General features: G+C 26.9%; 1 protein-coding gene across 5 annotated transcripts; it reads right to left on the bottom strand.

The window, feature by feature from the left end:
- Positions 1-1751: 1751 nt before the first annotated feature.
- Positions 1752-20031, bottom strand: LOC122269677 (uncharacterized). 5 transcript variants are annotated; one of them, XR_011637287.2, is made up of 3 exons: positions 19967-20031; positions 8351-12180; positions 1752-2056 (listed from the first exon to the last, which is right to left on the bottom strand). XR_011637287.2 is itself a non-coding variant. In XM_043043851.3 (2 exons), exons 1-2 carry the CDS (start codon positions 20004-20006, stop codon positions 11870-11872), a joined length of 351 nt encoding a protein of 116 aa, XP_042899785.1. In that variant the 5' UTR covers positions 20007-20031; the 3' UTR covers positions 1752-11869. The 5 variants fall into 5 exon arrangements, 2 of the variants coding, with proteins under 2 accessions (XP_042899785.1, XP_087023985.1); XR_011637288.2 differs by lacking the exon at positions 19967-20031 and adding an exon at positions 19805-19959 and having other exon boundaries at positions 1752-12180; XR_011637292.2 differs by lacking the exon at positions 19967-20031 and adding an exon at positions 19823-19959 and having other exon boundaries at positions 1752-12180.
- Positions 20032-21628: the final 1597 nt, after the last annotated feature.

Below are 21628 nucleotides of genomic sequence, written 5' to 3'. Positions count from 1 at the left end.
AAATTCTTTTTTTTATTTTTTTTATTTGAAGTTTAGCATACTTTTTAACTTATCAACAATTTTTCTAAACGAGTAGATCTTCCGGATGAAGAGATGCCAGGTTATGCAGCAGAAGATATAGACTGGTGTTGAAACACTGAAAACAACCCAGGATTTTAAATAATGATGAAATTTTGAATGAAAATTGGAACTCCACAGGCGAAGAGGAAGAAGTTGGTGATCAAGTTCAAGATAGTGGACATTCTCATACAGAAGCATGCAATTCATTAGATATTGCAATGAATTGGCTAGAACGTCAAAATGATGTTGATCCAGTTCAGTTGATTTATTTAAAAAGAATAAGGGTATGGAATAAGAATATGGATGCTCAAAAAAGAGCATTTTCGTTCAAGTCTTTGCTGGATTTCGCAATGGAAAATAAAGAAAAATGTGTTAAAATCAGTAATTGACAAAAAAATAATAAAAAGCTAAAATATGATTTTAAAAAAAATTTATTAAAAATATTCACAAATTAAAGAGAGAAAAAACTTTTAAACGAAGCTATTTAAGATAGTACTGCCAGTCTTTAACCTGGAAAAAGTGTGAAGGGAAGTTAGTGCATAAATAATCATTTAAATTAGATTTTAAACAATTTTCCGAACCACATTCGTTCCCAAGCAGTTCGGATAATCGGCGCTCTACTGTATATCCTTAAAATTTGATTGGTTATCTGTTTCCATTACAAAAAAATTTTAAGGTTCTTTTCTCACCTCATTTAACAATCAAAATTGCAACGAATCGGGAAAAATGTGAGCATGAGTTGGCAACTTGAGAAAATCTTACGATCTAAGCCTTAAGATAATAGCTTGTTTTGCGGAAAATATTTTAATTCCACTCTTCAAATTAAAGTTACTCTGCTCCCGAGGTGCACTTCTTTCTTTTTACCCGAAATGATTTTTTTATTAAAGAAGGGTTTAAATATTTGCTAGATTATAATTTTATTAATGTGTACTGAATGAGAATTCTTTCATTAAAATTGCAGGACGTTGCAAAAATATATATTTTTATAAAAAAAAAATTTTAAAAAAACATGCACAGTTAAAAAAATAAAAGTATTTCACTGAGCCTTCAGCAGACTTTTTCTAGTTGCAGAGATTTAAAATTGTCTTACTCATCTTATATTTATTATATGCATAAAAAGTATGTTTTCGTATCTGTAGACAAATGGAACTAGTAAGAAGAATATAAACATAGTTATTATAATACATATTTAAAATCTGTTTCAGTGCTTTAATTTTTTATTAAAATGGTAATAACATGCAAAAATTTAAGTAAAGAGAAATTACCATTCTCACTCGAAAGTATTCTGTATTCTTTTAATGCACTGGGTAAACTTTCTCAAAGAAATAGGCTTGATATAGCCATTCTAATTTCTTTTTCAATATTTCTCTTTAGAATAGCAACTGCTGAAAACCCCCATAGTTTTTTCACTGGGGGGTCCAGAATACTATCTTACATGTATCCAAAACTCTATCAACTCCAATTAGAAACTCTTTTTTTTTTTTTTTTGAATAGCAAGAATAACTATTAAAATATATATATGACTTGAAGTCAATCATACATGGGCATCTCATTCCGGCAAACACACTTTGGAAATCATTGCTATAGTCTATTTTAGTTTTTCTTAACAAATTTCTTTCGATTAATACATTTACCTTATCTAATATACATATAAAGGCATTTTGAAGTATTGAAATGAAAAAAATCCTAAATAATAAATTGCAATTTTTTTATTCATCCTTTCTTGGAATTTACTACAATAATCAGATAAATTTTCTTTTACAATGTAAATTTTGATGTCTATTCAAAGTACCACTTTGTCCAAAAGTCTTATGGCAAAACTGACATCTATGTGGTTTTTCTCCAGTGTGTGTCAGCATGTGAATTTTCCATATACTGCGTGAAACTGCAACATATGAACAGCTCGGGCATTGATAAACAGAGTGCTTGATTTGTTCATTAGAAATAGATAATGATAATTTTTTATATGCAATAAACTTATTTGACTGCAATAAAGCTAAAGATAGAAAAAACCATTGTTAGTAAGAAAGTTTAAAACATATTCTAAACATGTAGTATTATAAAATACATTGAATTATGTTTATAATTAAGCAAAACAGTACTGAAACACACATTACAAAATTTGCAATGAACATTAAACACTTTTAAGTAAATTTCATTCCAAATTTTTCCAGGTATATCGAATAAATTTCAATGAAAATCCAGACATATTTTATATATACCATGCAACTTTACATCAGAAAACTTACTTTTTTTTTTATTTGTAATGTCAAATATTAGATTTTGTGAGGACAGAATATACATATATCATAGAATCGGGATGGGAACATTTCAGTTTGACTAAAATGTTAAATTTTTACGACAAATAATTGTCTAATACTAGATGTTAGAATTATTTAACTCGAATCTTAATAATTGAATACCAATACGGACAATTCTAAGATCAGTTATTTTCACATATATAGGAGTTTTGCCAGAATTTCGTAAAAAATTTCAACTTTCCAGAACTATTACCTGATATTTGGAGTTTAAATAAAATTCCCTGACAATTTTAGGTTTTCCATGTTCTTCCTGACCCATGGGAGTCCTGACTATAAAATTAACTAGTCTTGACGGTGTTCTCCAATGGTTTTTTATAGAAACCCCAATTTTTTCTTTTTTTTTTTATTGTATAAGTTGGTTATTTCTGTATTTTTTATGAACTGTAAAACTTATGGATTTCGCATCATTAATCATACTTTTCCACCTCAAATTAAAGTGGTGAATTTAACATGCCTTTCACAACTGTTTTTTTTTTTTTACTTTAATTAGCATTTAATTATGAATTTAAATTAATTTTAAAGAGGCTATAATCAAGAAAATTTTAAATCAAAAGCAGTTAGAAACAAATATTTCTATAACAAAATATCAACCATACTGATAGTGTCAATAAAAAATCTCAGATTCATGAGAGAAGAAAATCTTGCATAAAACTGCTGTTTAGAAATTCATGATCACGAGGGCTGGATTATGACAAATGAGGAAGAATCCGGTTCTATTTCAAGAGTCTCCTTCTCAAATGTCAGAAAATGTATCACAATGTTCACCACATACATAAAATTTTTCGCATTTAGATTATCAGAAATATATTTTAAAATTTCCATGATGCTTTAAGCGCTATGCTTAATGCAGTTTTGAGTTTCATAAAGTTTCCAAGCATAAAAAATATTTAATCGGTTTGAAAATCAAGACAGAAACCAACAATTTCCTATTCTTATGACTATACGGTAATGATGAAAGAATACCAGAACTCTTTACCATAGAAAAAGAGTTCTGCTGTGCACCACATGTAGTCATTTCAATCGCCAATTGTGAAAGCCTTGGAATGCACAAAGCTGTAGAGTTGATAAAAAAAAGGAGAAAATAAACTGTAAAAGAGAGACTAGAATGTGTCCTCAATTTAAGAAGGGAAATATCATTCCAGAAAATCTCAATCTAAAAATGAAATAATTCTTTAAAAAAATGTTTTATTTAATTAATTAAATACATTACTAAAACTAAAGTTAATTAACTAAATACTTTAGTTAGGGGAAAAAATTTAAATAAAAAATATTTTTTATTTAATAGAAGGGGCTTTCATCTGAATAAATCCTTGAAAATCTATCATGCTAGAAAAATAAAATCAAAGCATTTGCAGAGATTACAGAGCAAAACTTCGTGATTTAATTTTTTAAAAAAAACAATGTTGCGTGAAGACAACAATAAAATCGCAAATAATTTATTTATTGGAAAACTAACTGGTTTTTAATAAATAAATTATTTGTGATTTTAACGATATCATTCTGTTTCTATTTAAAATATTATTAACCAAATTCACATAATTTAAAAATACCTAAAAAAAATTACCACCCAGTCAACCAAACAAATCTTAAAGGCAGTGTTTAAAAAAGATTCGAGTAAAACAGTAAATTGATTTATCAATACATTTTTTCTCTTGTTTTTACATCCTAGTAAAAGTTAAAAAATATAATTTCAAACATAATTGTAATAAAAAATAATAATAATACATAAACATAATTATTGAATACCATTTTATTGAAATATTTTACAAGTTTTTTTTTTCTTTTTTCTTTCACAACATACTACTGTTGACAACAAATGGCAGCTGCATTATTTTTTGTTAAAATAACTACAAGTCAATATGTTTAGTTCTTATAAGAATTAAAAAAATAAATAAATGAAATTTGTACTATTTGTAGATGAGGCACTATGATATATAACAAGCAGGTAAAAATTAAAACCAGCAATATAATTAACTCCAACTAAAAACTTAATTAATTGTAGAAGAAAGAAAAAATACAGTTTTTCGACTTAGTTTTTTGGTAAAAACTTAACTCAGAAGGATGCTTGTTTACTGAGAAATGAAAAATCGTTAATATTTGAGGACAAACTGAAACTGCAATTTTAACAAACTTACATTTTCAATCTGTAAAAATTTATATGAAGGTGGAGTTTGAACCACCAAAACCTGTTTGATTACTGAAAGAAAGAAAGAAGTTGATTGTTAAAAACACTTTTTAAGTTTCCACAGCCAATGAAACTTGTTTTATGTTTATCATCTAACTTTCATTACTAGTGTTTCTCCCTAGCTTACATATTGACTTCGTGCCGATAATATCCATACTTTTTAAAAGCATTAAGAAACATGTATTAAGGGCAGTGGTTATAAAACACCCTGTATGTATTTTGAAAAATGAAGTAAAAAAGGGCAATTTTACATAATCCATAGTGGGAATATGAAAAATAGTTATAATACAATTTTGAATATTATAGATAAAATTTTCTTTCTTTTTTTCAGAGCAGTGTTAAATTGCAATTCTTGAGAGTAAAATTAGAATTGAATAAGATTCATGATGCAAATGTACAAAGAAAAAAACAAGTATAACAGAAAAGAGACTATCATGCCAAAAAACATAAATGAGACTGACGATGAGCAAAATTTTACCTGAGAGACAAAAAATAAAATATTTAATGAAATGTAAATGCATTCGGACTAGAAAGAATCACTCATGTAGAGTAACCTTTTGCATGATATAATTCAAAATTTTGATATTTAAAATTATTTTAACACTTAAAAAGCTAAAATACTTTTATGCAGCAAAATCATTACAGGTTTGAAAAATTGATTGGTAAAGAAAAAGACTAACAATATCCAAATAAAACAGAAAAATAAATTTGGCACCGAAGGAACATATTGTTTCAAAACAAAACCAGAATCTATAAAAGTTACACTAGGCATTACAGATTTATTTTTAGATCAAAATAATTTTCAGTAACATCTAATTAAAAGTGTTTAGATATTGAAACTACAACTCACTTATTGCGCTGATTTTTTGCATACAAGTACTTGTCACAATAAAAAATCTAAATGTAAAATAATTATCAAATATTTCAAAGTTTACAACTAGTATTAAAAACATTTAATATAAAATGTTTTAATACGCAAAAATTTTCGATTTAGTTTAAAATTACGAAGGAAAATATAGCAAAAATTCTCATCTTAGCTTTCACAATTATTCTTTAAAATTATCAATGTGTGGTTATAAAACTCTTTATTACATTATTTTTAAAAACAAGACTAGTTATGAAATAATTTTTAAAATATTTGTTAATATTTTAGAATTTATTATTTAGAAGCCTAGAAATGGCAAATTATGTTTCAATATTTTAGTATTTTTTAGTCTAAAATACCAGAATAAAGACTGATAGTATAAAATTAATAGCTCTCATAAAAATGTTTCTGATTCCTCTTTAAAATTGATAAATAATATTATACTAACTTGATATTGTTACTTGCATAATGTTTCAATTATATATATTTTTTTTTACTCTAAAAAAGTACAAGTATACAAAAATTCAACTCAACATGAGAACTGGTCTCTCAACTGGTATTTCTCTCGGTCAGAATTATCTTTTGTGTATAAATATTATCAGTAATTAATATACTTATGCATTCTGCTATAGAAAGGAAACTTCAAGTTATGAGAGCATAGTAAATAAGGGCAATTGGAACAACTTAGTCACATAACTTCATAAAATAAATAAAATTCCTTAGTTAAATTGCTTATGCATATTACAGCAACACATTTTTTTTTTCCTTTTACAGAAAAAGCTAACACAAAAAAACATGAAAAAGAAAATGATGCAACATATGAAAACATATGTGCTGCAGTTACATGCAACATATGTGCTGCTGTTACATGCTCAGTCATTTTTTAACATATTTACATCATTTTTCAGGTGTTGCAGTATAGCTAAGTAATCTCATTTTCCTTGCAGATTTCAAATTTTATAAGAGATCATGAACATAAAGTCTTATTTATGCGAGAAAAATGTAAGATTTGATGAGGCAATCCAATAAATAATATAATTGAAAAACACTTTTTTCAAATTTTAGCTGATAAGTAATTACTAAAACAAAAAAAAATTTAGAGTAAGTCAAAAATTTGAATAAGATGAGGAAAAAAACCTGTTAAATACTGATTTTTATTAAAAACATAGATGAACAATCGCTATTGCAATGTAAAAGCTAATTTTTTTATCACAAGACAGTTTCTGGAGCATCGGGACTCAGTTTTTTTCAACTATGGAACCCTAAATCATCCAAGTTTCCTTTGCTGGAACCCCAAATTTATATAAAAAAAATTTCATTAGCAGCTGTGAAAATTCCAAAAAAGGAAAGAAAGAAATTAAATATATTAATTTGTTCATTTTGTATGTACATGCTGAAAATGGAATTATAGTTTTCAAAAAAGAACTGTTATAAAAGTTGAAAACAGTAATCAGAGAAACATAATTCTTTATTTTTGAAATTAATAACTATATTTTGAATTGAAAAGTTCAATGAGAAATACTTATCGTGGAAATTTTAATAAATGTAGAATCAAAAAAACACTTTTTTCTTAAATTTTACTGTTTTTTTGGCATTTTGCATAAATAAGTTCATTTACACAACCAAAATAAACAAATTTTTTATTATTGATTCGATATGATATAAATTTTACTGGTTAAAAAAAAAAAATCTTAACTCCCGGAATCCCTGTTAATTCTTCCATGGAACACTGAGACTCTGCTGAATGCGTTTTTTGAACCACTAGCCCAGAGTCACAGTTAGCTATTTGACTGATTAAAGTAATTGAAATTAAGAGATCTAGAAAACGAGGTAGTAAACTAAGATAAATATAAAAGCAACCTGTTAAATCTAGAATTCATATAACATTAAAAATCTAAAAAATAAAATATATTTATAGGAAGCAAAGTTTGATACACAGCATGCTACAGAATAAATTAACAATAATATTAAGACCTAAACATTTCATAGAAGTTCGATAACTGATCATTCAAACTAGGTATTACTGAACTGATAAGAAACTATTAAACATATTCCATACTGTCCAAGCATTTTATAGTCGTAAGTTGTCCGTTAGTATTTTTGAAGACCAATCTGTTCTTTTTCTATTTTTTCAAAGTTTAACGAGCCTTAGAAATTCTATAAAATGGCCTGGCATTACATACAATACCTATGCAAAATACACACTAAAACTAATATTTCATACTTTGCCTAAAAATCAGACATGAGAGTGCGTAAGGAACAAAATGCCTGAAAATACCTTTCAACTCGAATTGTAAAAATATGAATAAAAAAGCATTTGAAATAATTTTGTAAAAAAAGAAAACATTTTAGTTATTTACAAACTTAAAGTTTTTCTTTCTTCTTCTTTTTTTTTTTTTTTTTTTTTTTTTAAATTTTTTTTTCACTCCTTGTGTACATTGACAAGCGAAAATTCTGTTAAGTTTTATACATGAATCATAAGTAAAAAGAATAAAATAATAATAGAGTAAAATAACATAAGGTAGTATAATCTGTACATTTTATACCGATACTAAAATGTTTAGTTGTTGAAATATTAAGAACTCTACTAAAGTTTAGAAAGTCCAAAAATTCTACAAAGAGTTGAAAGAAACTCATATCAGAAAAATACCAGGTATTCTATAAAAGGCTTAAGTATTCTATAGAATGTTGCTGTTTCAAAACTTGCTTGTAAAATATAAATGAGAAATAAAAAGCTTAATAGGAGATATTTTTACTTAAGTCTTTCATTTTAGAACTAAGACTCTCTACATCAGTGTTGCCAAAACAGAAAGAGCTCAAAAAGTAGCAAATTCAAACACTTTGCAAAAAATTAAAGTTAATAAAATACGTTTTTTTTAAACATATTAGGAAGTTAAATGAAATATAGAGAATACATACATTTCATCTTTTACACAAAGACGTACAAGCATCACAAGCTTCAATTTTTTTTTCTTCTTTTAAATCCCTATAATGTACGTTTTATGACCAATACTAAAATGTAGAATTATTTATGATTAGGCTATTATAATAAAGCTAAAGAAATAATTTTTCGACTTAAACCAAGATTCTAAATTTTAATCTAACTTATCAATTTTTATTTTGACAATTATAATCACACACGAAATATAAAAACAAAACTATATATTCAATAAATTGACCATGTAGGACATAAAAATGACTGAAGATTTAGAAAAATTATTTAACAAAAACTCCATGAAAATTATATGGATATGACTGTAGAAATTATTTGGATAGTTCCCTTCACCGGTGAAGAAAGAAGCAAACATAAACACTTTTGAACTGTGCAAGAAGGAGAAAAATATGCAGCTCCCATTTTGGGAAAAGTAATTATTATAACAACAAAAAATTAATTATAAAAGTCAATACAAAATATTTGGACCCCTCAAAAGAAGATAAGTCCAAGAAGTAGTGAGCTGGAATTTTTGAGTTGGGACATTTTAAAGTAGCCTAACATACTACTTATAGCCCAATCTGGCAACACTGATCTAAGTAACGTTTTAGGTAAATGTAAATTAATTAGTGACAAGAAATTTATATTGCAAGCAGCAAAATAATAATTATAACAATAACCAAAGAAGACAATTATAAAATGAACAAATAAATGGGACTTTTTGTAATGAAAGAGTGATAATAAATAAATACATTTACAGTAAAAATGGTAAGAGGTAATTTGCAAAAAAACATTTCTAAAGCTAAAAAAAAATACATAGTTAATAGGCACTTAATAGTGAGGTGAGCTTTTACGACATGTAGCTTTTCTGACATATAGGCCTACAATTGCTTAAATGGAAACAAAATATAAAATAAATAATAGAGTAACAATAAAATTAATCAATGCATAACTAAAACAAGTCCGCTTACCCCATGATCAATTCTAAAAATTAACTTTTAAAAACTAAAACATTTTATTAGCAAGGCATACATAAAATATATTTTTATGAAAACAGTCTTTACAACAAAAGTAACTTAACTCTTATAAAACAATATGGTTAACTATTAACACACTGCAAAGATAAAAACTTAATATAAAAAATAAATAATCATGGCAATTACAATAATTAATAAAAATCTATAAATATTGCAAAATGAAAGATTTTCTTTTCAATAAAAAAATTTTTTTAGCTAAAAATATTCATAATAAACTTAAAATTTTTCATATTTTAAAATTTTTCCCGGAAAGATGAATTATAACACTTTGTATGATTATAAAATAAGAAAGGATCAATGAAAGATTTATTTTTTATCAAAATGATTTTTATTTCCAATAAAAAAAAATTAAGGAAAATTTAAAATTTTTCTTATTTGTAAGTACACAATTTTTTCTTTAGAATTTGCTTGAAATATTAACAAAAATAATTAATTAAGTAAGAATACTAAGTGTTAAACTTATAAGTTTATTTTTATTTTCATATAAATGGGTAGTAAAAATTTTCAACTAATTTCACTTTAAATAATCTACAATAATCACAATTAGACCCACAATGAACAACATACAGCTGTGAGGGGCTTAGAAATATTCCCAGATAAAAAATAACTCAAGTCAAACGCAACACTTTTTTGATATTCACTGTTACAGTTAAATTTATATTGATAAATGGAAATCTTCTTGAAGTTTCTTCTTATTAAGGTATTCACATTCTTATTATGATAATGATAAAAATCTGATTAATTCTTAAAAAGATTTAAAGTAAAAATTTATTTTGATAATTATATGGAAATCATTATCTATATTTAATAAACTATTAAACATGCTACTTTATTTAAAAATTGCTAAAAAATATTGTACTCATTTTTAGTTGTAAAAGTAAATTATATTAACTTTTTACTAGAACAAATCAAATATGCACAGTCATCTAAGTTATTGTTGCACTTAAGTTTGATAAGTAACGAATAGCTTGTATTTTCTATTTCTTAAAAGCATCAAACGGTAGATCAAGTTATTAGAAGAAGAAAAAATAGCAGCAGTTACGGGTAGACGGTTAGTATACTGCTGCTTCTTAAATGATACAAAAGGCTAGCTTATGTCTGTAAATCTGCACCGTCTGAAATAATATACAATAATTGAAAGTTTGATTATCATTGGTAAGTGTCTATATCAATAATATAATATCAATGAAATTCGGCATATAGATAGTTTGTCATTAATGACATTTGAACAAGCAATCTGAATGGTTCCAGTAGGATGGAAGAAAAATAAGTTTCCTTATAAAACTCACTTTACACATTGCCTTAAATTGGAGATGATCCTTTTTTTCAGTTATTTAAAAGATAAAATCTGTGACTTTTGTTAGTTTATAGCTCTATTTGTTACATTTTTATATTAAAGAAAGGAGTTTTTAAATAGCTAAAGCTTTGGTCATTTGTATTTATTTCATTTATTCCTTTTGCCCTGCAATAGCAAAATGATTAAGGCACTGAGATGTTATTGCGAAGAATCCAGGTTCTATATCCATTGGCAGCTTGAAGCACACATAGCTTCAGATTGACTGGTAGTGTGAGAAATTAAGGTGGGAATGCAATGTTAATCACATTTCCACCATCATGTATTGGTCACAAAAATGTGGAATATCTTCAAGATCCTCTTGGCCACTACGGAAGTATTTTACTTAGTTTAGATTAATTTATAATCAAACTTATTTATTGCTACAATAATTTTTTATTTGCTTTTCCATTAGTAAATTCCTTGAACTCACCTATGTAATATGCTTTAAATTTGAACATGTCTTAATACAGTAACTGGTCTAATGTTGTCATCGAAAACATTTATTGAAATTTTAGATAATGTTTTAATTTAAGGTAATATGGAGATTATTTTAAATATATGCAAATTCAATATATGTAAAATATCCAAATAGAATGTAAAGATTCTTACTTAACAAATTCTTTCCAAGTTAATATTTCATGTTTTAGTCCCTACAAGACAGATTCATATGAATAATTGCTAAAATAGTGTAAATATATTAAAATAATACTTTGATTCTCTTCAAATGAAATATAAAGTTATAAAAATAGTATGTTAAACACACTAGCTTAAAATCAAGCAATAAATAACATTTTCTACATATTATTCCTTCTACTCATATTGCTCAAAGTGATTTGTACTGTAAGTATAATTATCTTCTAAAGTATTTTTAATATCAGGCACAGGAGCTAGATAATAAAAAATAATGATAAAATTCAAAAGAAAAAATGTTTCGCATATAAAAAAAAGTTACAAATACAAAAAGTTTACTTAAAATTGAATTTTTGTTGAAATCATTATTATTAAAATTAAAATAAAAAGCTAAAAGAAAGGAAGAACATGATATTCTATTCCACTATTTACATTTCATAAATGGGATTAAAAATATTTTGATAACATTTGTTTTAAAGATAAGACACAACTTTTATAAATGATTACTGCACAACATAGTGTAAGGCCATATGCTGCTGCAGAGAAAGTTTATTGTCACAAGATTTTCCACAAATACTACAACCTGTAGGATATCTCTCATCATGCTGTTGTTCATGTTTTTTCATGTTACCTTTTTGAGTAAAACCTCGCCCACATATCTGGCACTTATAAGGACGCTCACCAGTGTGGGCATTTATATGGTTCTTAAGATTGCTGCGAGTATGAGCTGCATAAGGACACAGGTGACACTTATAAGGTCTTTTAGGATCTTCTGCATCAATTTCATTAAAACGAGGAAAAAAACGCTTTACACCTAAAATTTGAAACAAGATATTAAATACACTAATAGATTTACTATTAACTGATTGATAAATAAATAATATAATACAGGCTAAGAAGATCAATCTGAAATATGTATTTTTAGACACTTAAGTTTTCTTCCATATGCATTCCAAATAAATTTATAATAGTACTATTTTATTAAAGCTAAAAGCAATTATACAAGTATTTTGGGAATAATATACTAATTAGCTTAATGCATGTAGCTTTTGTAGAAGATAAATAATTTACATAATGAAATACTTTTAATAACATTGGAAATATAACCAATAAGTGTAAAAAATATTTTTAAATATTCATATTAACAAGTTTTAAAAATATAATCACTAACTATTTTCTCTCTTAAGCAAAGTGACTTCTAAAAAAGTTAAGCTAGTTGACTTTAGTAAGATAGTGTTTAAAAAGAGGATTGAACCTTTTCTCACCTACCAAAAAAATAAGTTATGGTTCAGAACATTTTGGGACTTTTCATAGTCAATTTGAACTAAGATAAATGCACCAAGCATAAATAAACACTTTGATAGTTTTAAGTTATTGAAGATAACGATAATATTTTATTTTACTAAGTTCAAATCACATCATACCAAAATAAAACTTTATGAATTTATTTTTATATGAATATTTCAACATGAATATAATTAATAAAGTTTAATTTAAAATTTAATTTTTGTACATTTAAAGTTTAATTTTTGAAATAATTTTAAAAATTAAACATATACAGGGTGATTCTAAAAAGATGGGGAAAATTTTAGGAAGTGATAGTACACACCCAGACAAACAATATTTATCAAAGAATGCATGGTCGAAAACAAAACGCAAAGGTGCTGGAGCATTTGGAAAGTTTTTTCATGCAAACGAGAAAACTCCATTCCTATTGCGAGTTACTGCGCTACATTATTTGTCACCAAGCTTTCGGCCGCTGCAGGGAAAGTTCGCCTATCTTTTCTTTGCCATTGTACCAGCATAGCCGCTGCCGGCCACTGTTTTGAACACTTATTGTAATCACATGCCATTAAATTTGCTTTTATAACTTAACTTCATCCTTCTTTGTGTGTTTTTGCCTCATATAAGAACATGAACTTTGACGCCCTCTAGCGGTTTTGGGTTTTGTTTTCGACCATGCATTCTTTGATAAAAATTGTTTGTCTGGGTGTGTACTATCACTTCCTAAAATTTTTCCCATCTTTTTAGAACATCCTGTATACAAATAAAATAAAAAAACTGAAACAGAGGAGTATTAAACACACTTAATGGATTTACACATATATATAGGCATAGCATGAGAAGGGGCACTTTTTTGTTTGATAAGTATATTTTTTATAAAAATATACATAAAATAAATATGCATATATTTTCAAAACTTAAAAAAAGAACAAAAATTTCCTAAAATTATAAAGTGCGTCCTCCTCCCTCATGCTATGCTTAGGTACATACAAATGGCAGTATTTGTTGTTTGAAATGAAAAAAATTGAGACAAAAAAATTTTTTTTCCTTAAATATATATATTACTTTAAAGAAAACTTTTAATATAACACTGTCCTAAGAAACACATAGCATTCGGCATCATATATTCGCTTGAAAACTGGATTTTAAAAATATTAAAGTGTACAGATTTAGCATTAATTATAATTGATCTCTGAAGATGGGTCATTTTCTTTCTCTTAAAATTTAACACCAATAAATACATCAGAATATAAAATTTATAATAATGTAAAATCTAACACCATTTATTTATAAAATCATTAATGTAACTAATAAAACTACACACTTAATAGAAAATCCATATCACATGGGTGGTAAATTTTTTCCACAGAGGGAAAAAAAGAAACGAAGAAAAAAAAACAGCCTGTGAAGAAATAGGCTCCTTCAAATGCATATGAAAAAAATGGGAGCTGTTTTGAAAAGAAATATATGAAACACTAAAACACATTTTTAAACAATTTATAATTGCACCACAGTTTAAATAATAGTATTAATTTTAAATCTATATTTTTAAATAAGTCAAGAGCTAAAAAGCAACAATCGAAAAGAAAAATAAATTTAATGAGTTTCTCAAATTAAAAAAAAAAATAAGTATAGTACTTCAATATTTTAAGTAAATAAATTCAGTAAAATCTTATTTTATAATTATATAAAGAACTGTAATAATACCATGCAAAATTTCATTAATACTATTAAATTAACAAATCACACATTAAACATATACAATTCTACAAATCACATACTAAGTTTACAATTGCAAATAGCACACTAATTTGTAAAATCAAAAATTATTATCTGTGAATACTCAAACTGACACTTAAATAATATGATATAGATTTTAAAATTCCGTATAAAAACTAAAATAAATAAAATGAAAATATTTATTTTTTTAAATGTGTACAAGGGATTCAACTAATAATACTTATTGCTAAATAATTGCACTTAGTTTCTTCAATTTTGTTCACTATCTAACACACAAAGATTTTAAATGAAAATTGATAAAATTTAAAATGTTTACTTACAATTATCATAAAAGAAGCTTGTTATAACTCATTTTTAATCTTTATCTTAGTTAATATTAATTAATATTTCATGCTTTAAAGCTAAATTAAATAGTTATGAATACAAAAGATATATAATTATTCAAAGTAAACATATCATTCAAAGTATCAACATGAAATAAATTTAATCAGGAATTGCAGAAAAAATTTAATGTCATAATCTTAAAAAATAAATTAAAACATCGTATATTTTATTTCAGTAACTCTTTCATGAAAAACAATCAAATTATTTAAATCAACGTTCATATTCAAAATATTCACAGCCACATTATTGGAATTTTTAAAATTCCTTTTAGTTCAAAGACCATAATTATCCATATAACAATTGCTTGAAAGAGCTTAGCTTACTATGTAAAATAACAATTTGTAAAGTATACCCCTACAAAAATTAAAAAGCCCTATCTCCAAAGAATAAGTTTTGTAGGGAATAAGGAAAACAAATTAGATCACCTCATAAATGATTTGGACTAATATAAATTTCAATACAACTTCTAACTGTATTGGGTTTGGTGCTTTCAAAAGTTATAAAAAAGATTTTTTAGACCGATTCTGAAACACTACTAAAAGTTAGAGACTTAAATTTATCAGGATAAAAGTGTTTATATTTAGATATTAATGAACAATAACAATCTTTAACTAAACATAGTGAACTTCAGCCCTCCTTAAAAAATCTATAGCCATTGTTAAGAACTTAATAGGTCTACACTAAAAAATAATTTGGCAATTTTAAATAAATATTTAAAAAGATATAGATAAAATTTTATTTTAAAGAAATATTTAAGTTATGAATATTTTTAACTAAAGTGCTAACATTTCTCGGAACTTAATTTAAAAAATGTCACATTGATTCTAAAAGTTATTTAAAGCACAAGTTATTTTTTCTTTCCAAATTTTTCAAGAAAAATTCAGTACAATTTAGCCTTTAATTTTTAAAGTGCTCTGGTGGAACAATCAATAAAGGTTTCTCTCACTCCACTGGAGGAGAGCTGAATTCGATCCTAACAGCTAATTAAAAAACCGGCATTTATCTACAGCAAGGTACATGTTAAATCTACCCTGCCTGAAAGCCCTTTTGTTGATTGAGGTGTATAAGTTTAGAGATATGAGTACTAGCTCAGGTGCTGTTCACATCGTCTCATCAATGTCAAAATAACATGGCATTCCTGCCATAGCTGTTAAAAGATAGCTCTGGAAAAAGGGGATAGATGCTTGGATATGCTTAGGTGGTATGCTCAGAGGGTATAAGTACAGTACAGAACCCGTTATCCGGAAATCAGAAAACCGGAAAGCCAAAAAACCGGAACAAAATTCGATACATTTTCTCGCCATTTTTAAAAAAACATTTTTTTTTTCCTCATAAGATTTTTCTTTCTTTTTTTAAAGATGTTTACCTTACCATCATTTTGGAAATAATCATTAGTATATTACTTCATCGTTTATTCTTATTTTTAAGATTATTTCCAAATTTTTTTTTTTTTCAGTTGGGTTTAACAATAAAAAAAACGGCTTTTTGTAGCAATTCAGAAAACCGGAAAAATAAATTATCCGGAATAGCGATGGTCCCGCCCATTCCGGATAATCGGTTCCCTACTGTATGACTTAAAAAAAAAACACACACACACAGATACGTGACATTATAACGCCAAATATATTGACATAGCTCAAAAATAGAGAGAAGAAAAAAATTGAGAACGCAATTGCTTGCATTAACTCTAATATGCATTAATTATAATTCAGTATACAGTTCAAAATTTGCATACAAAATTGTCCAAACTTGTAAGTCCAAAAAATATTTTTAAAAAATAAACATAAAAATTATATTCTAGTATTTTATAACCATACTCATAGAAGGATATAGATAAAACAATCTTATTCAGAGCTAGATAAATATACAAAATGAGAACTACAAAAAGCTTACAAATAGGTTGTCACATGAAAGCTCTAAATATTTTATGAGACAATGTATCCTGCGTCATAAGTCAAAATTTACCACTAATAGTTAAGGTATTGTTAAGACATGGAGATGAGTCTAAAGCATGAATGGCATTGCCATGCTAGAAATTTAAGAGTAACAAGCGAAGACTTAATAAACTAAAATTATAATATCTGCGTAAGTACTATACCTTTTCTCTCTGTCTCAAAAAAAAACTTAGTAAAAACCAAACTATTAAAAGAAACAACGCCGAATAGCGGCGCTGTAGGATACCAGCAATTATAACAAACAATTATTAGCAAACACTTTACTCATTATAAACATAATAAAATCCTTAAATCAATTAATATACACTTTAAAACACTACATTTTGCTAGTATCTTTTAAATATGATCTTAATTGTATTTTTTAATCCCTACTTCCACGAAAAATTCCATAAACAGCCTATAAATAAAAAAAAAATTTAATCTTTTTGTGTGTTTTATTAAGTTGGTAAAGCTGGAACATCTTTTTTTTCTTTTCATTCTGATAATGGCCTTCTACCGAAAAAAAGTTGACTAGAAAAAATTATGTCTTTTAAGAATTAAATAAATAACAAAAAGCTTAGCAGTTAGATAAATTATATGATAAACCGATAAATTAAAATACACTCAGAGAAAAATACACATTGTTTAAGAAAAATTATCACTGCTAATTACAACATGAGAATACATAAATATACATTGGATCATACATCATTATGAATTAAAAAATTAGTTTGCCTAAAATAATTAATAAATGATTGTCTAGAATCATTAATAATAATAAAAGGTTAATTTGCCTAAACAATTAGTTATCTTTGATGATTAATAAAATATCTATCTCATTAACACGATTTTTTCCATAAATATATAAGACATAAAATGTTTTTTGCAGCTAAAATATAAACCTCTTTTTGATTCTAGAAAGGAGAAAGAATAACAAAAGTGTATTTTATCTGACACAGAATAACAACTCGATACAAATAGTAGTTTATAGTATCTTTTGAAATTATAGTTTAAAACAGAAATGCAGTTTTATTTTTGCATTCCTATAGCTAAAGTCAACTACTCATCACTTATTTACTTTAATTTTATGATCAGCCTTGAACAACCAACCCAATTTTGAGTTCACGACTATTAATGTTCAACTTTTTAGCTTATAAATTTGAACCCAATCCAGAAAACAAGGGAGCGTCTAGATCAAGCATTGGAACAAATTAGCCTTATTGGAGAACTTTCAGGTAGAACTAATGCGTATTTGCATTACATGGAGAGGAAAACCACAGTAATAACCTTCCACAATTAGGCGAAGGTCAAGGGGATTCTTACCCATAATCTATCTACCATTGAGGATATTTTATATCAGCAATGTGGTCAGTGTAAGCCAAAAGCAAAATTCATACCGACCAACCACTGCTAGGATTCAAACCTAGTTTGCCTAATAGAGAGGTAAACACTCCATCTGCTAAGCTACTGCGGCTTTACTCATTACGCTTACTATTTTCACTAATATAGTTGATTAGCAGAAAAGGTTAAAATCTTATAGTTAACCTCTTAAAAACCAGTGAAGAGTAAACGGCCTATCATATTTGATATTTATGACAGAAACCAAAATCTGAACTATTTATATGTTCTTAATTGACATTCAACAACATTCAGAAAAAAATAATCCTATTCATACCAGCCATTGCTAGGATTCGAACCTGGGTCGTCTCCTTGAGAGATGAACACTCTATCCCCAAAGCCACTGCAGCTCTACATGTTACACTTACTATTTTCACTATAATAGTTGGTTATCAGAAAACGGTAAAATCTGTTATAGTTAACCTCTGAAAAACTGATTAAGAGTATCCAGCTTACTAAATTTGATATTTATGCCAGAAACCAAAGTCTGAACTATTTATGTTTTATCAAATAACATTCAGAGAAAAATAATCCTGTTAACGAATTAAAAGTCATAACCAAAAATAAAGAGAGGACATCATTCTCGAAAAAATTCTATAACACTACTTAGAGCAATATCATTGCAAAAGTTTGGCAACAACACCTGAGAAACTAATAAAAATAATATCTAAATGAGTACAAACATGAAGTTACAGTACTCATCTTTCATAAGTCACTATACATCCTTTTAAATTATTGCAAATATGGTCAGATAGTTTGTGTGAACAGGTACCAACATAGGAATATCAAAAGCAATGCCGATTCAAAAGAATAATGAGAGTATGCAAACACATTGTCCTAAAATTTAAAAATCCATTTATTTTATATAAATAAAAATGTATTTTAAATATAAAATATAAGGGTACAAGTTTTAGTGACAGCCAGGCAGTGATACTCAAGAAAATTAAAGAAAAAAAAAGATCATAAAAGAAGACCAACTTGTAATAACCATCCCCACGCAAACTACTACATATTTTTTCTCTAATATACCTATCTCCACGCTGAAGAAAAAAACCTTTAACACCTTGATGTTGTTGATAGTTGGCCCAAACAGTTACTAATATGAAAATATCTACATTACATTTTTAATATGCTCTTTAAGATTCATGATCATAATGCACATAAATAACAGTTGTTTTTAAACAAAGGGTCTCAATTTTTTTAAATAATTAAATTTTTTTCATTTTGCACAGTTTAATTTTCAGACTTAGGACATTATTTCATTGAAACAGAAAATAATATAAATAAGTGAATACAGGCCTAGGCACTCAAAATATACCAGACATAAACATTGCAATACCAAATAATTAAAACAGAAAAATGGATTGACATGCACGAAGTTTTTCTTCTAAATTTCTAGCTAATTGTGTTTGATTGTCAAATATCTTTAATAAACGTGAAATTGAAACAGTATTGATGTTAATTAATAAGTCAAGAATTTCAATTAACAATTTACACATAAAAACATTTTAGCAATTTAAAACATTGCAATAAATCCTTATTTAAGCAACATTTAAATAAAAGGCAAAAAAATTTGAATAATAAGAATTTTAAATTTTCAAAACAGGAAGATACTTTACTATGACAATTAAATTAATTCACAAATAAAAACATACAAACTAATCATATTAAAACAATACATTTAATAACATTATTTACAGACATAGAGTTTCTGACATTTATTGACTTATAAACAATGGGAGTCCTAATTGTGAAAAATTAAAATAAATTCGAAAACACAAAGAATTTATGTGACAAAACTGAAGCCGAAATTTAATACTACAAAATATTAGAAAAAAACAAAACAAAAAAATTGCGCACCACAAGAGAGCAAAAAAGTACGCGTTGAAAGTAATGCCATCTTTTTTATTTTAAATTTTCTAGTTTTTTTTAAATTTATCATAAACATATAAAGCAAGATTTTGCATTCTTTTAAAAAGCATTTTATAACTATTTACCTTAAAATAATCAATAGATTGAAAATTTAAAATAAATTTTTATTAATTTGAGAACTGAAGTGATCGAAATAGGCTGCAGGTGGCGTCAAGCAGAACTCTCAACCTATGGCAACATTTTGCATGCTTTCATAATTATCGTGCGGAGAGTCGTAGAGGAAGGAAGTATGTTAGTTTCTGTCTTGATTTTCAAATAGATTATCATCTTTTAATTTTTAAAACTATATGGAACTGAAAACTACATTGAACATAGTTTTATGGAAAGTATCATGGAAATTTTAAAAAATATTTTTATTAAATGAAGGGAGAAGGGCCAAAGACATGAAATCGGTCTCTCCCCAGATGGCCTATTCGAGCGTTGCGATCGCCTACGCTGAATTGATGATGATAAACTTCAGTTTTGATTGAAATCATCAGTAATTTTAGTTGAAGGAACGCTCATTTAAATCAAAAAGCTCATTCGACGTTCATTTTCGAAAACTTCATTGATCAACTATGGAAAAAATTCTATTTGAAAATGTAGAGTTCACAGATTTACTAATTATTTCTAGAATTACTGGATTGATTTTAATAAAATATTTATTATTTCGTTACGATATTCAAGTTTAGTTTAAAATAAACAAGCGCCACACTCTATCACTCGAGTGACGATCGTAAAAAAGTTACTACGTGATTTCACATTGAAATCGTTTCAAAAGTTCCTGTAGCAGTTGTAAGCCACGCACTATGCTATACCGTTTCCAACGTCTGGTAATAGAAAAAATTCTTAATTAAAATATCAGCAACGATGTTTTCGGGTTTCAGATAATTTTTAAAGGAGGGATTATGAGTTCTGTTCCTCCTCCCCAGAGCTTCTCAGATATTCTGTTTATGGTTGACCAATCCATCTGTTATTTCACTTAGAAAACATTTAGGCAGATATTATAAGCTCTATCCGACTGCGGGTTATCTATTAAAAAATCTGGCCTGTTGCATCTTATTCCTACACCTAACATCAATTTAAAACACTTATCAAAAAGGGGAGATTACCGTATCGTGATCTGTGGCAGAATAATCGCCAAGTCTTGGAAACTTCCGGGCAGTGCCCAGTGAGAAACTAAAAAAAAAATCACAGAAAGGGACCAACTTGAAAGGTATAACTCGTAACCATTGGCGATCGAAATGGGCTGCAGGTGGCGTAGAGCAGAACTCTTTTCCTATGGCAACACATCACATGCTTTCCCCATTAGCGTGTGGAAAGTCATAGAGGAAGGAAGTACGTTAGTTTCTCTCTTGATTTTCATATAGATTAAAATCTTTTAACTTGAAAAACTATATGGAACTGAAAACTACATTAAACATAGTTCTAAAGAAAAGTATCATGGAAATTTTACAAAATATTTTTATTAAATAAAAAGGAAAAATATTAAGAAAGGGGAAAATATCGTAGTACATTCCTATACAACTGAAAAGAGGAGGAGAGGGAAGGGAGAAGGGCTAAAAGCATGAAACCGGTCTCTCCCCAGATGGCGTATTCGAGTGTTGCGAT

Source organism: Parasteatoda tepidariorum, chromosome 7 (assembly GCF_982258835.1).
Source record: "Parasteatoda tepidariorum strain Cologne lab strain chromosome 7, Ptep-v5.0, whole genome shotgun sequence".
Taxonomy (NCBI): Eukaryota; Metazoa; Arthropoda; class Arachnida; order Araneae; family Theridiidae; genus Parasteatoda; species Parasteatoda tepidariorum.
This window is presented reverse-complemented; position numbering and strand designations above follow the sequence as displayed.

What these genes read in the sequence shown, in the direction of transcription:
- LOC122269677 (XM_043043851.3), bottom strand. Translation starts at nt 20,006, where the DNA reads ATGGCATTACTTTCAACGCGTACTTTTTTGCTCTCTTGTG. An exon ending in TACTTTTTTGCTCTCTTGTG is followed by an intron (nt 12,181 to 19,966) that starts GTGCGCAATTTT and finishes TTCAAATTTTAG; the next exon opens with GTGTAAAGCGTTTTTTTCCT.